The 14,061-nt window shown below is 49.6% G+C and overlaps 1 protein-coding gene across 1 annotated transcript; it reads left to right on the forward strand.

Moving 5' to 3' along the window:
- Window positions 1–2,809: 2,809 nt before the first annotated feature.
- LOC117839283 (uncharacterized) lies at window positions 2,810–4,556 on the forward strand. The gene is made up of 3 exons (XM_034719592.2): window positions 2,810–2,966; window positions 3,071–3,146; window positions 3,264–4,556. Exons 1-3 carry the CDS (start codon window positions 2,817–2,819, stop codon window positions 4,265–4,267), a joined length of 1,230 nt encoding a protein of 409 aa, XP_034575483.1. The 5' UTR covers window positions 2,810–2,816; the 3' UTR covers window positions 4,268–4,556.
- The last annotated feature ends 9,505 nt before the right edge of the window (window positions 4,557–14,061 follow it).

Raw genomic sequence — 14,061 nt, forward strand, 5'->3', positions numbered from 1 at the left:
CCTCTGCCTCCCTGACAAACCAAGACTCCTCCGGTTCATGAATTAACAAGCGCGCGCCACGCCACGCCACGCCACGCCGAGTGGCCGACGATCCACGGAGACGTACGTACACATATGCCCATCGGAGCCACGAAAACGACGAGCAGCGCGCGACGAGCGAGCTGCAAGTTGCGCGCTCGCGCGCAGCTAGCTGACGAGCGCTTCAGACAGCTACGCAAACATCTCGATTTATTACACAGCAGGCGCGGGCGCGCGGCGCGACACGTCGTCGTCGATCCAGGGCCAGAGAAAAAAAAAACGGAAGAGACGGCCGGACACCCCCGTTTTTATCCGGTGACGGTAGGTTCTCCGACGATAAACCGGGGTGGAAAGCTAGCGGCTGTGAAACGAGCGCTGCTGCCCTCCGCTCCGTTCCCCTGGCCGGAGCATGCAGCCGTGGGGACTGAAAACGCCATCCCGATGCCGATCCGCGCGCAAGACCTCCGGACGGGACCGTGACTTGCACATCGATGCGGCGAGCAAAAGCCAGGCGAGGAGCTATCTGAATTCTGAGCCGCTTGCCAACCTCCCTTTCTATCTCCTGCACAAGAGGAGCTATCTGAAATCTTTGGAAGCCGGTTGCTGCTGCCGGCACTTCGAGGACCGTGGGTTCCTCCCCCTCTCACCTCCCGCATTTCGAGGATCGTGGTTTACCATGTACCACATGATTGTCACGTGGAACGATTTTAACATCAAAAGCTTTTTAAAAAATATCGGACGTGAAGTGTTTGTTGCTGTACAAAGATCAAAGCAAGGTTAAGCAAGGACATAGAACATGTTTGAAGCTTAGTTTTTTTAACTTTCTTTCTTAGTCTTTTTCTTTCATGTTTTCTGTCCTCCTCAGTTTGATGCTTCGAATTTAAGTATTCGTGTATCTTCCGACTATATAGGTAGATTGGTTTCTTTGTGGTCGTAGATATTCATATGTGAATGTTAAAGATTCGATATTTTTTCTTAATTAAAATATCTCCTACACGAGGAAGGGTGTAGCGGTAGGGGTGGCAATATTGTTGAGCAGTGCACTTCACCTGAGCTCGAGCCTTATCGAGATAGGCCGCGGGGGCCAAGAAAAGGCGGCAATAATGGGGCGGGGTGGGGCTCGCCGGCTTTCCGAGCTCCCCATCGAGCTGAGCTCGAAAATTGCAGATTTGCAGTGGAGTGACTCAGTGACTGCTTGTGCTCGCCGGGCGAGGTGCAGTCCAGCGTGCCATCATCATCCGTTGCCATCGTTCCTCCGGACGCATTTGTGGCGATGGCGTCAGCCTCGGCGTGCCCAACATGGACAGCGGTGCCCGCCGCGGGTCCCCGCCACCAGCGCTGATGTAATGGTGGGGCCGGCTGTACTGGTGGGGCCCCGTGTGCGTTCCGCGGTGGAGCCGTCGAGTGGTGTGGAGTACAGAACTACAGATATCAAGAATCGGTTGCTCATAGATGGTTTAGAAAAGCCCAATCGTGTGCCACATGATCAATATATAGCCTGAAACGTATATTTAAACTCATTCTGTCACGGCAAAAAATGCAAACCAATTCCATTAAGAATGCACGAGCACCATGAGCACAATCTTTCCTCTTTTTTAGCATGTGTTTGGTGATTTTGAAATTGAATTCAAATTCAACAAATAGTCAGGACATGCACCTTGCGAAGTACCTCGAAATGTTACCACATAACAAATTAAAGGGGAGGGATAAATTCATTAAAATAGTACATTACAAATTAATGAATTTATTCCTAACTCGTACAGTAAGAAGACAAACGAACAAACCTAACTTGTTCGGTTGTTCCTACCTAGCCATGAAAATATTATGGATGAATGGTTTGTCAAGTTGAGACGAGCTGACCTAAATAGTAACATGCATAATAAAAACCTAGCAGAAAAAACATCATGTATGATGAAAGTTGTAGGTGAAAACTTGTTTCACACTCAATTAAAAACCCTTTTGTGCACCTAGATAACATTACAAATAACCGTGCAACATTAGCATCAAGATGCTCGCAAATCAACAATCGTAGGCAATGAACCACACATTGTAATGTTAGTGACCTTGAAAGATAAAAGATGACAATATACCCAACAGTCAGCATGATACATTAATATTGGGAGCTATAGATCATTTTTTTGTTTTCCTCATACTTGGGATATGATAAAAGAAGACAATATCCAATTCTAGCTTCACAACCTCTTTTATTTTTATCTTTGAATCAATTAACTGTAATTTTGTACCAGAGTATATGCATAGATCAACCTATAACCCATCCTCTTTCTAGTAATCACGAAGAAATCGGTTTAATAATTTAGGACAAACTACTAATTAACTAGTTTGAAACATTACATATTTAAAATAAATGGAGTATGTTTTAAGAAAGATAACTTGTCTAATGAAAAGATATGGTTTGATTTTGAAAACATCGCGCTCGTTGATTTTAACCGTTGACACTGTGAATAAGTGAATTTGTATGAAGAGGACATCGTATCGCAGAGACCAGACCACCTTTTTCCTTTCAACAATGCGTTTGTGGACAAAAATCCATAAAACAACAACTGAAACTGATTTTTTGTTTTCCCGGTTCACCTTCTCCACGGTTAGTCTACAGTCCGGATTTAAGTGCTGGACTATCAAGCCCGCAGGCCGGCGGCTAACCGGAGGCCCGCTAAAGCTAACAACCGCAGCCTGTCCTTTAAGCTCGCAGCATTGCAGTTGAACCCATTTGAACTGATGGACCCACGTGTCAGTCACCCCGTACCTTTTGCCCCGTCTCTTCCTCATCCGACTATAAGATGGGCACCCCGGTTGCCGCCTCCCTCCCCTCCCAACGGCGCCAAAGCCACAAAGCCGTGTTCCTCTGCTCCGCGAGCAGCCGAACAGAGCGACCACTCTCCAGAGCGCTCCCCATGGCGTCAGGAGCTGCGGCAGCCCCTGCCGTTCAGGTGAGCGGTCGTGCCTTCCTCCCTACCCAAGAACTCGAATGCTCTTTGATCTCAATTTGGTTGCTAGCTGAATGCTAACCTCTCGATCCGTCTGTCCTTTCCAGACCGTGGTGCTGAGGGTGTCCATCCACTGCCATGGCTGCAAGAAGAAGGTCCGGAAGGTGCTAAGGAGCATCGAAGGTACGGTGCCTACCTAGCTGAATACACAGATGTCTTCTCGAGCGAGTCCGGTTCGCATGCATTTCGTGGTGTTTTGGCTGAATCGCGGTGGTTTTTGGTTGCTGGTTTTCTTTTCAGGCGTGCAGAGCGTGACGGTGGACGCCGCGCAGCACAAGGTGACGGTGACGGGGACCGTGGACGCCAGCACGCTCGTCCAGAGGCTGCACAAGTCCGGCAAGAAGGGGGTGCCCTGGGATTGCCACCCGCCCGCCAACAAGACCGAGGCCGCGCCTGCTCCGGCGCCGGCGCCGGAGGCCCTGCCGCCTCCGGCGGCGAAGCCTGCCGGTGACGCCGGCAAGGATGCTGCTGCTGCGGCGGCGGCGGACAAGAAGCCGGAGGAGGCGGTGAAGGAGCCGAAGGCCGAGAGCCCCGAGAAGAAGAAGCCAGAGGAGGCGGTGAAGGAGCCGAAGGCCGAGAGCCCCGAGAAGAAGAAGCCGGAGCAGGAGGGCGCCGGCGCAGAGAAGAAGCCGGAAGCAGAGTCGAAGGCGGAGAAGAAAGTGGAGGCGAAGAAGGAGGGCGGTGATGACGAGGCAGCTGAGCCCAAGGCCAAGGGCGCAGAGCCCGCAAAGGAAGAAGCGAAGGAGGCCGTCGCCGCCGCTACCAAGGATGAGGACGAGGCGAAGAAGGTGAAGGACGAAAAGCCCAAGGACGCCGGCAAGGCAGAGCCCGCCGCCGTGACGGAGAGGTCCCTGTCCTCGCCGCCACCGCCGGCGCCCAAGCACGCGTACTACGAGGAGGAGTACCGCCGCCCCTACTACCCGACGCCGCAGCCGGTGCTGAGCTACCACGCGGCACAGCCGAGCGCGAGCGTGTCCTACTTCGCGCCGCAGCCGCACGCGGCGGCGTACTCCATGCAGCAGCCGCAGCCGCAGGCGGCGTACTCGACGCACCAGCCGCCGCAGCAGCAAATGCGGCAGTGGTCGCCTTCGTACCTGTACCTTCCGTACCCGCACGCGGCGCCGGAGCCGTACCACCACCAGGACTACTATAGCCCGCCGGGGATGCACGCGTCGCCGCCGCCGATGCAGGACTCGTACCGCATCTTCGACGACGAGAACCCCAACTCCTGCAGCGTCATGTGAGAGTTGACCGGCGCGCCCGCCCCGGCCGCCGCCGGCCGCCGTGCCGTGGGCAAGTAGTTGGGGAGGCGGCACCGCAACCGCAATAGAGACCTCTCTGTGGTTGTAGGTAGAGTAGCCTGTTACTCTCTTCCACTAAGAGGTCAAACCTCTCTCCATGACAGAGCCTCTCCTCTTTTTCCATTTTCTTTATTATCCTTTTACTGTTCTAATCAAGTAATTATAGAGCATGTAAATTGTAATGAGATACGCCCTTTACTTGTAGTTAATTCCACTACGTCTATGCCGGCTACTAATACAGAGCATGCCAGATTATACTACTATAAAGATTTTTATATAGAGAAAGAAATGCAAAGGCGTCTTCTCTAGAGAATATTCTTGCTGATCCTGCTCGTCAGTTGAGACATCAGGCTTTTGGAGCTGCCGTAAGCTGGAGAATTTTTTTTTTAGAAGTCCAGTGTTTGCATTGTGGTCTGTTTCCAAGTCCCATTTCTCTTTCTGGAAAGGGCAAAAATTGTAGCCCCCCTTTAGATGGAGGTATGAGCTATGAAGTATATTCAGGACGAGCTCGGTCCTCTCAAGGATATTCTATTAGGAATCAAACATGTAACATCTCATGCAACCGTGGATAAGAACATTCAGATTGAAGAACTTATAATAAACTTGAGCCAAACCTTAAGAATTTCGCGAGCAATCCCTCCTATCCAAACATCCCATGGTCATGGTCGTAACTCATAAACCGTGACCCTTATGCGCTAAGCGACCGGTATGTCACGAGAGACGTGACACGAGCTGGAGTCCCATAGACTTCGCGCTACCTCTACCACGCGCGATAATTTAATCGGGTGATGCTAACCCTTCTTCTTTTCGCTGATCCATGACGCGAGCACGATAATGATGATTAATCCCGGGGTGATAGCTCAGCGGGCGGGGTTTTTAACTTTCCCAGGCCAGGGCGCCCGGCCAAGCTGGCCGGTTTGTTTGGAGGCCTTTGAAAACACCAGGTGGGGCTTGTCCACATGCCAATGATTCACCCCTGCGTGCCTCAGCCAGGCTCATCACAAGATTATACTATTAAGTGTCCGGTCGCTAATCACACCCCCTCAAAATCTAATCTAATCTAATCTATATCTAATTATTGTGGGTTGAGGAGCATGATGGGAGCAGAGTGGAGGGCAAATCAGTGGGGAGTGGGACCCCCACGGGACCGTACCAGATATTAGTAGAGAATAAGTGGCCCTAAACCGATGCTTAGTTGTTAATCGGGCACTTGGATGGGATGGAAGTAGGGCAACTCTCCACTGGGGAAATGTGCTTAGGTAGATGAGGTCACAGTCTCTGGTTTTTGGTGGTTTGTTTGTGCCTGTCAAATGACTCAAAAGCATGCGTCCCTGCTGCTGGCTTTGGCTGGGCTCCCTGCCCTCCCTGTGGGTTGGTTGTGCTTGGCCTCTATCTGTGTGTAATGCAACTACTATTCTCTTCTCCTCTCTTGCTTGCTTGACAACTCTTGTGACCACTATTCAATCCAGCATGGGACACAGGTTGCTGACTTGCTGTCTGTCCTGACTTCTCTAACAGCAGGTGTTTTCTTTTTTCTTTCTGAGCGTACGTGGGCGAAGACCTGTGATTAGTGTTTGGCTATCACTGTACCTGAAAAAACTGCTGCCATAGCTGTACACTTCCTTTCGGTGCAACAGAGGCGGCACATGGCATGCCATGCACCAAACAGCAAAAGATTCGGCGGTTTCGCTGCCTCGTTGATTTGGCCGAATGTTTTCTTGGATTGACATCAAACAAAGTTCCTACCTACAGGACAAAAATTCAGGAATATATCATTGCGGTTGCCAGCATGGTGCCAATATAATTGCCAAAATGCCGAGTACCTAACAGTGTGCCCAGTGTTGGAACGAAAATGCCTTGCTAATGACCTCACCGTCAGCAGTTTTGAGTTACAGGCACACCGGAAAGCTTGAACCGAATACCCCACTCTCTCACCATCTTTCAGGACAGGACGACCCATCTACGTGTAAAGTTTGGCACTTGGTCGTATGTGCCAATGCCAGATTTCCACTGCGCACCTACGCATTCGGGCAGTGTTTTGTTCGAGCCTCCCATTTGATTTTTGTGCGTTGTGCACGCACCACTGATTCAGCACCAACAGCGACAGCATTTCCGTTGACACACCACGCCGGCGCTGGACGAAACCCAATTCCGGGCGGGGAGCAGGGGACAAAGGGGATAGGGATATGGTTGGTGCAATAGCCCTCGGCACGATGGATGTTGGCTGCCATTTTTCTATCGTTTTCGCGAGAGAGAAACCCCCCCTCAATTTCACACAGTTTCAGCGTGGGCAGCCGCCGGCGCCGATCCACCGGCTGGGTCGCTGTCGCCGGTGGGGAGCGGGCGATGCAGGAGGCGTCGTTCGGATTCCTCGGGACGAACGGGGCCGGCCATGAGGCCCCAAACGTGTCCGGCTCAGGTCAAATTCGCCCGGGATCGCCAGAGATCCGGTGGAGCCTTTGAGGTTGCCGAGATGTGTTCATCAGTCATGGGCAATCTGTTCTGGCACTTTGGCTTTAGCAACGTAAAGTGTCCATGGCAACTTTATTTTTTTTCTTGGCGTGAGGTTCTGGCCTTTCGGTTAACTATGATGGCAGGTCTATGCTGCAACTAATAATCTTACTACCTAGATACAACAATGGGGCAGAAGAATATCTGTGGAAGCAACGGCCGCCGCCTTATTTTCATGGTATCGCATGATGCTGGTAGATGTTGCAAACCACCGGCATCACACGCTGGACCTGCATCAAAAGGTAACTTTTGAGTCATCCATTCTCCATTGGTCCTCTCTCATGCTGCAGCTCGATTTCACTTTGCTGTGTGCATGATAGGGAATGCGCGCGAGGTCACGGTAATGGGATTCGGTTGGCAATTTTAGCATGGTCCAACTGCTATATTCCTATACAGTTGTTAGATGGCACACACCCTTTTTGCGGCCTGTAATCACTTGGTCAAGGTTTGTGTTAGGTAACTGTAACAAGCTACTGGAAAGTTAAACCTCAAGCCGGACTGAAACGCTTGAATCTCAAGCCCATGCTTTTTCCACTAGAGCAAAATCTTTCTCTAGATTCAGCGAACCATCTCTCGCCTTTCATGATTTTTTCAGATAGGGCTAGAATTGTATCTTCTCCGGGGTGTAACCAAAGAAAACTCAAAATATGACTTGAAATCCGTATCGGATGAACAGCTACAGCTGACCAAACATGAAAACCCACCTCGTTTCAGAATGTGCGCTTGTCTAATGCCCATCAAGAAAAACACCAACAACAAAAATTAGTGAGTAGGGACAAAATGCCAGAATGATTTCCCATGTACTCAACCAATTGGTCCCTACCAAAGTGCACATGTACCTATCCGGAAAAACTTTTTTTCGTACTAACTAAAGCGGTTTGTAATTTCCCCAAAGCTTGAAACATCTCGATCTCCCCCATGACCTAAAATTGCCTGTAGCGTCCAGTTGCGAGCCGCAATCGCCTCGCGCAGCTCGATTTTTTTTTTGCCTGCATTTACCGTGGTGGTGAATTGTTCATTTCTCAGTACGCAACTCATAGTGCGGTTCTTGGTTGTCTTGCTTTCTAAATTGTGTTAGTGATGTTTCCTTCAAAAAACTGTTAGCGATGTTGAGAACACCGCACCATTTGGCAATGAGTGTAGTTTTCAGGCTGATTAGGCGGTCGAGGATGCGTGTCCAGGAAACTTTGTGTCATTTCAGGAAAGGAAACTTTTGGTTAAGAGGCAAATATGGGGGGCCTTTGCACGAATGGTTGTGCTGCATTTTCCCTGTCCAATATTTCATGGCTCTCGACCCTACGGAACAGATGAGTACTCCACCGGTTACGTGCGCCTCGTGTTGATCAGGTCGTCTGACGGAAAATCGTGATCGGTGTAGTGATTTTCAGGCTTCTACAGCTAGGTTTTACTGAATAATTGTCTGAAACTGTGGCTATTCTTGGAAAGGGTTTGGAAATTCGAGGCATCGACAGTGTTGCTATCTCTAAGCAGACACAGAGACACTGTGCATTTTGACCGACGCATTTCTGTCTGCATCATGTACCTTATCTGGCTTTTATTTGACTGGACAAACAGTCGTTGTTGGAAACAATGCATGCAGACATCGCCCCAAATCTCTACAATCTTGCGTGGAGAAAGAATAAGACAGTCTATGAGGAGATCATTGAGCACAATTGGACTAGAGGGCTCTGGAGAATGAATTCAGTTACAGAAATGGCAGAGTTTCTTTTACTGTGGGACTCAGTTCAGAACATAACTCTAAATGATCAGCCTGATGCAATTACCTGGAGATGGTCTGCAAACGGAGAGTACAGTGCCAAGACAGCGTATCTAGCTCAGTTCAGAGGATCCTATTGCACATTCCAACCAGCAGCTATTTGGAGGGCGCAAACTGAGGGCAAACACAGGTTTTTCACTTGGCTACTGCTGCAACAAAGGATCTTAACCGCTGACAGGCTTCTTGCACGAAATTGGCCATGCAACCCTGTCTGCCCTCTCTGCCAGGTGGAGCTTGAAACTGCTACACATTTGTGTCTCCAATGTCCATTCGCGTTGCAAGTTTGGCGAAAGGTCAGTGATTGGGCAAGTGGTATGGTTACTGTGCCATTGGCCGGTTCAGAGCTTCAGACATGGTGGTGTTCATCCATCAATGCGGCCGCGAAGGAAAAGAGACGAGCAACAGCAGCAGTTCTCATTTACACGGCATGGAATCTATGGAAAGAGCGTAATAGGAGGATTTTCGATGGAATTCAGTGCTCTGAGCTGCAAGTTTTCTTCTTTATCAAAGAAGAAATTCAACTTCGACAGAAGGCCTGTGGCACGCCGAGTGTCGACTAGGAGCAGCATAGTGCATCTTAGAGCTATGAGATCGGAGTTTATATTTCATCATGTAATCTTATTTATGTAAACGGTTCACTCATCTCTCTCCTTATATGATATGGCAGTGCTCCTGCCCCTTTACGTTTCAAAAAAGAAACAATGCATGCTGTCTCCCTTCACGGGCAATTTTAATTTCTGAAGAAACTAGTAGTAAATTGCTGAACTTCTGTTCCATAAGCCTCTGAAACACTTTTCTAATCTACCTAATCCATGATCTCCGAATAAAAAACGAAGTTCGTGAGCTCGACACAGGCTGGAGACGCTGGAGAGCCGAGAGAGAACCTTTTGGTAGGCGAGGGAGATCCTTTCAGCGCTGAATCAGACGGATGGGCACGCACATTCCAGAACGAGTAGGTGGCGACTTTGCCCTGCAAGCAGCCACGGGGCTGACATGGATCTGCGTAGGCGGTGAAAGCGGGGCATGCAGCTAGCAGTCGTCTTCAACCTCGCTACCTTAACAATTCCCGAAAGGCGCTTTCGAGAAAAAGGAGATCCTGCCGGGCATGGGCATTGGCGCATTGTTTTACAGGCTAGAGCCCTCGGTTTTTTGAGCCCGATCATCCTGTGCGTCCCAGGGAGTCTTAGTCCAGAAGCAAGATCGATCAGAGACTGAGAAGATGGTAGTTTTACGAGTAAACTAATCAGACCCGGTTCTAATTTCGGCTCGAGAGCGATGATCACTTGGTGCATTCTGATGCAAGGGCATGGCCCTACAGCTAAAAGGCCGCAGCCCCGGTTGCTCGTGAGTCGTGACATTGCTCGACTGCCTGTTGCGTGCACGGCTCAGCGCACGCGCGCTGGGCCGGGTCAACGTCGGTGACCATGGCGCTGGGCTCCGGGAGCAGGCAGCAGGCCGCGGCCCGGCCGGGGGGTAGAAGCTTCTTCCCGGGTGGCGAGATGCGGCGACCTTTCCAGCCGCAAACCGCCGCCGGCCCCGGCGAGCGCGGCGTCTCGCATATCTTACTGCGGTGTTTACCGGGGAGATAATGTAGTTAACGCGCGAGTTCACCAACGGGGGGCAGGTTTCTTGGCGCAGGACGAACAGTTTCTGCATTATGCTAAGCCTGGCATCGGTGTCATATGCGCTCATTGACAGATTAGGAGTAGACCACGGTGCTTCAATTTGGGAGTATTTTTTAATTGTGCCTGTGGAAGGTTGAATGACCCAACATTTTCATTTGGGGCATGTTGAAAGAATATTTGATTTTTCAATTGGAAGTTCGTGCCCGCAGGAAGCCCCCGTGCGGGTTCAGACTTGAAAAGGCCACGAAGTTAGGATTTGATCGTCGGAGAAAATTGGACGTGGAGTCGTGGAGAGAAAGCGATGGGGGGCTGTACGTGCTGTCTGGAGTAGCAGCGTGCTCGGAGTCGGAGCTGCAGGTGAAAGTTGTGCCAGCCCAGCATCAGGTTCACGGGTTAGGCAGGCAGTGCATTTGTGTGGTGGCTCTCTTGTACGTACTACCTGCTGCTTGGCCGCCGTTTGTGTACAGCAAGAATCATGTGTGTGCCGTACCCGTACGTCTGCGTCTCTTCCGGCATGTGAAGTTGTGAAAACCACGTCGCGTCTGCTTTTCAGCTGGTAATTTTCCGGCAGAAAAGTCCAGTGCAATGATGTATGAATTACTGATACAGGCATGCCAAACCTGAAAATGTGCATCACATGATGACACTATTCCCTGACGATCTGCCCCTCTCTCTTTCTTCAGTAAGGAGACCTCACGCACTGACGACTCGAAATGATTAGCAGCGTCGTCCCACTCCTGGAGATCCTTCAGATCAATCCCCGCTAAAAGAAAAAGATACTTTGGCAAGAGCCACCGGTTCCAATAAGCCGGCCGTCGTCGTCGCCGCATTTCCTCCGCACCCCCAATAATTCGCAATAATTCCCTGTCTCCGGAGTGACCATGTCGCCGCGACGGCGGCGGCGGCGCGCGAGACGTCCACCTCGTCGCATTGAACGCGCAGTTGAGTGTTTCTCTTCTTCCTCTTCGTGGTAGCTAGCTCAAGCCTCGTGACTATTAAGTTGCATGCATACCAACTAGTTCAACCCAAAAGCTTAAACTTATAGGGAGAGGTGTCAATTCACTTATACTCTAACACTCGAGATTCGAACTCGAGACCTCTAACCCTAATATCATATTAAGTTGCATGTACCAACCAACGCAACCCAAAAACTTAAAATTGATGGGGAGAAGTGAGCAATTCACTTACACACTGGTGACCGTGCACGCACCGGCCGACGACGAATCGGAGCGCCGCCGCGCTGGTGTGCTGGACTGCTGGTGACCGGCCTGGTGTATGGTGTGAAACGCTGTCCGTTTCCCGGGACCTGGCCTTCGGGTGCAAGACAGCAAGAGTAAATGCTTTTCGCTATACAGAAAGTCGACGGTTTCGCGCAGTTAATTAGGGCAACCTGCAATAATTTTTCCATCGCTTTTGCGTTGCGGAGAAGATGAAGAAGATCGCGGGAGGTCGCAGTCCCGGAGATATAGACATTCTTGGAGCTCCGAGTAGCCCATTTCTTTCCTCGTTTACTCCTTTTCTTCTGAGAAACGGAACAGTCAACAAGCTCTCGCAGATCGCAAGAAAACGAAAAGAAACAGAAGTCAGTTTTCCTATGGGCTAAAATAGCTCAGTTTTGAAATGGAATATAATAGCCCAGTATTGTTGTGGGCTTCACCTACACGTATCTCTGGGCTGATCCGCAACAATGTAGCGCACTTACTAATTTCACCAGCTCAGCCAGCCAGCCAACAATTCTAGCCCGGAGCATCCAGCCCACCTAAGGGCGTAGACGAATACGCATCCCACGTCCGCCGTACGTTTTCTTTCTGAACCGTTCGTTTCAGCTCGGACGGCTACGATTCGCCTGCGCGGACGGCCTCGCGGGTGGCACGGTCACGCACGGCGGCCGCCTCCGCTGCCGGCGCCCGGCGCTGGCCACCGGCGCCGACGGAGCTACGCGTGGGGAAAGCATTGCCGTGGCAGCACCTTCCCCTCCTCCGTGCGCCTGCATATCAAATCCCGCTCCTCCATAGCCGCTGTCGCCCGCCCCGACCACCACCTCAACAACTTCCTTCTTTGTGTGGACACCCCTGCCTTTCCCAGGACGCGCGTCGCTGTCGCCCTCCTCGCGCCGTCCCTTTGTCGATGCGGCGAAATCCCAACCGCATTCCGCAACGGTGCCTTCCGCGTGCCCGCAACAGTGAGTTTTTTCGTTTGCCTTTTTCTTGTTTCCCTTGAAAATGATTTAGGCAGGGGTTACAGTTTTCCTATGGCTTCCTGGACTGCTGGCGTATGCATCTTATATTATTGCATGATTGGGTTGATGTCCGGAGTTCTCCGGGCCTCTGAAATTGGATCATAGATTCAGTTTAGAAAAACGGTTGTTGAATCGAGGGCAAATGCACTAACTTGTCGTGATGCATTAGAAGAAAATTATGGCGTGCTGCATCCCTGCTGGTTACTCAGGCAGCTTAGCTGAATCATGTAATCTGATAAATGGTAGCATTGAACGAGGAAAAACGCGAAAATGGTTTTCACATTGCATGTGCTGCATTATTTCAAGAGCGTTGCGCCTGAAAATTCAGTTACTACTCGCAGTTGAAGCTACAGTCATGCTGTTGAGTTCCTATAACTCTTTATGCCTGCATCAGATACAGAACACTGGGATGCTTGAGCCTTAGCAGAGTAGTTGATTAGTGTGATAGCGATCAATGTGTTTGTGATAATATTAGGATACTCATATTACAAGTTTCCAACAAATTTCTTTTCTTTCAGGGACATATATATGCTAAGTGTTTTTTGGTGTGTTTAGTAACAATTCATCAAACTCAAAGTTCTGCTAAGCTTCGGCCATTGTACAACAACATCAACAAAAGAATCTTGTTTTGGTTAGCACTTTAAGATGATAATGTATGGTGGAAATGTAATGTATTGTTTTCATTTAATCTTCCTTTTTCACATGAAAATTAGAACTAAAACTCTATCTGTGGTTCATTTCACGGAAAGACAAGTTTAGCAAGTGTGTTGGCTATCTTAGTGGCTTGCATTGCAAAACTTGTACGTCAAGATTGGTACATTACCCATTAAGGTACAAATGGAGTTTGTGTGTATCGTACTTTTTTCTGTGCCTAACAGAAGTTATATTGAAATTTGACTTGCCTAGATTATATAATTGCATGGAGTGATTTGCACTTCTGAACAGAAAGTTAAACAAATTGACTTTTCCCAATTATTCTGTGGAACCATTTAGTTCTCCCTGGTTGCTTTGCTGGGCACATTTAAAATTGAATGAGGCAACATGTAAGACTGGAGAGGGGAGGAAAGTGGTTTGATTGTTTATCGGCATGTAACTACACTTCTCGAAACAGTTCGTAAAACAAGAAGCTGAACGAAACATTCACGAACTGTTTCAGCTAGTAAAGTGCAGCGCCTGTCCCTTTCATGTATCTTGAAAAGTGGACCTCATGAGTCCGGTTCGTGTTAAATTGCGTGCAAATTCGGTTCTCAAGTTAGCTGGTGCATGTGGCTGGAACCACAGACAAGGTTGTCAGATAACTCAAGAAATCTAATAAAGGAAATGGCGATCCCAATGGGAGACTTTAGATAATGAAAGCTTGCATTTTCAGGATATCCTGACAGCAACTGATTAATTTCACGGACTAGACGATCCTAGGAAGTTTAGGTACGGCATTTGTGCCAACCTGGAGGAGCTACCACTTACAGAACACTGGGATGCTTAGGTCTCAGCTGAGTAGCTGGTTAGCATGATAGTCATCAATGTATTTGTGCTAATATTAGGATGCCCATATTAGAAGTTTGCATCATTTTGTTTTTCTTTCAGG

This window comes from Setaria viridis, chromosome 9 (genome assembly GCF_005286985.2).
Source record: "Setaria viridis chromosome 9, Setaria_viridis_v4.0, whole genome shotgun sequence".
Lineage (NCBI taxonomy): Eukaryota > Viridiplantae > Streptophyta > Magnoliopsida > Poales > Poaceae > Setaria > Setaria viridis.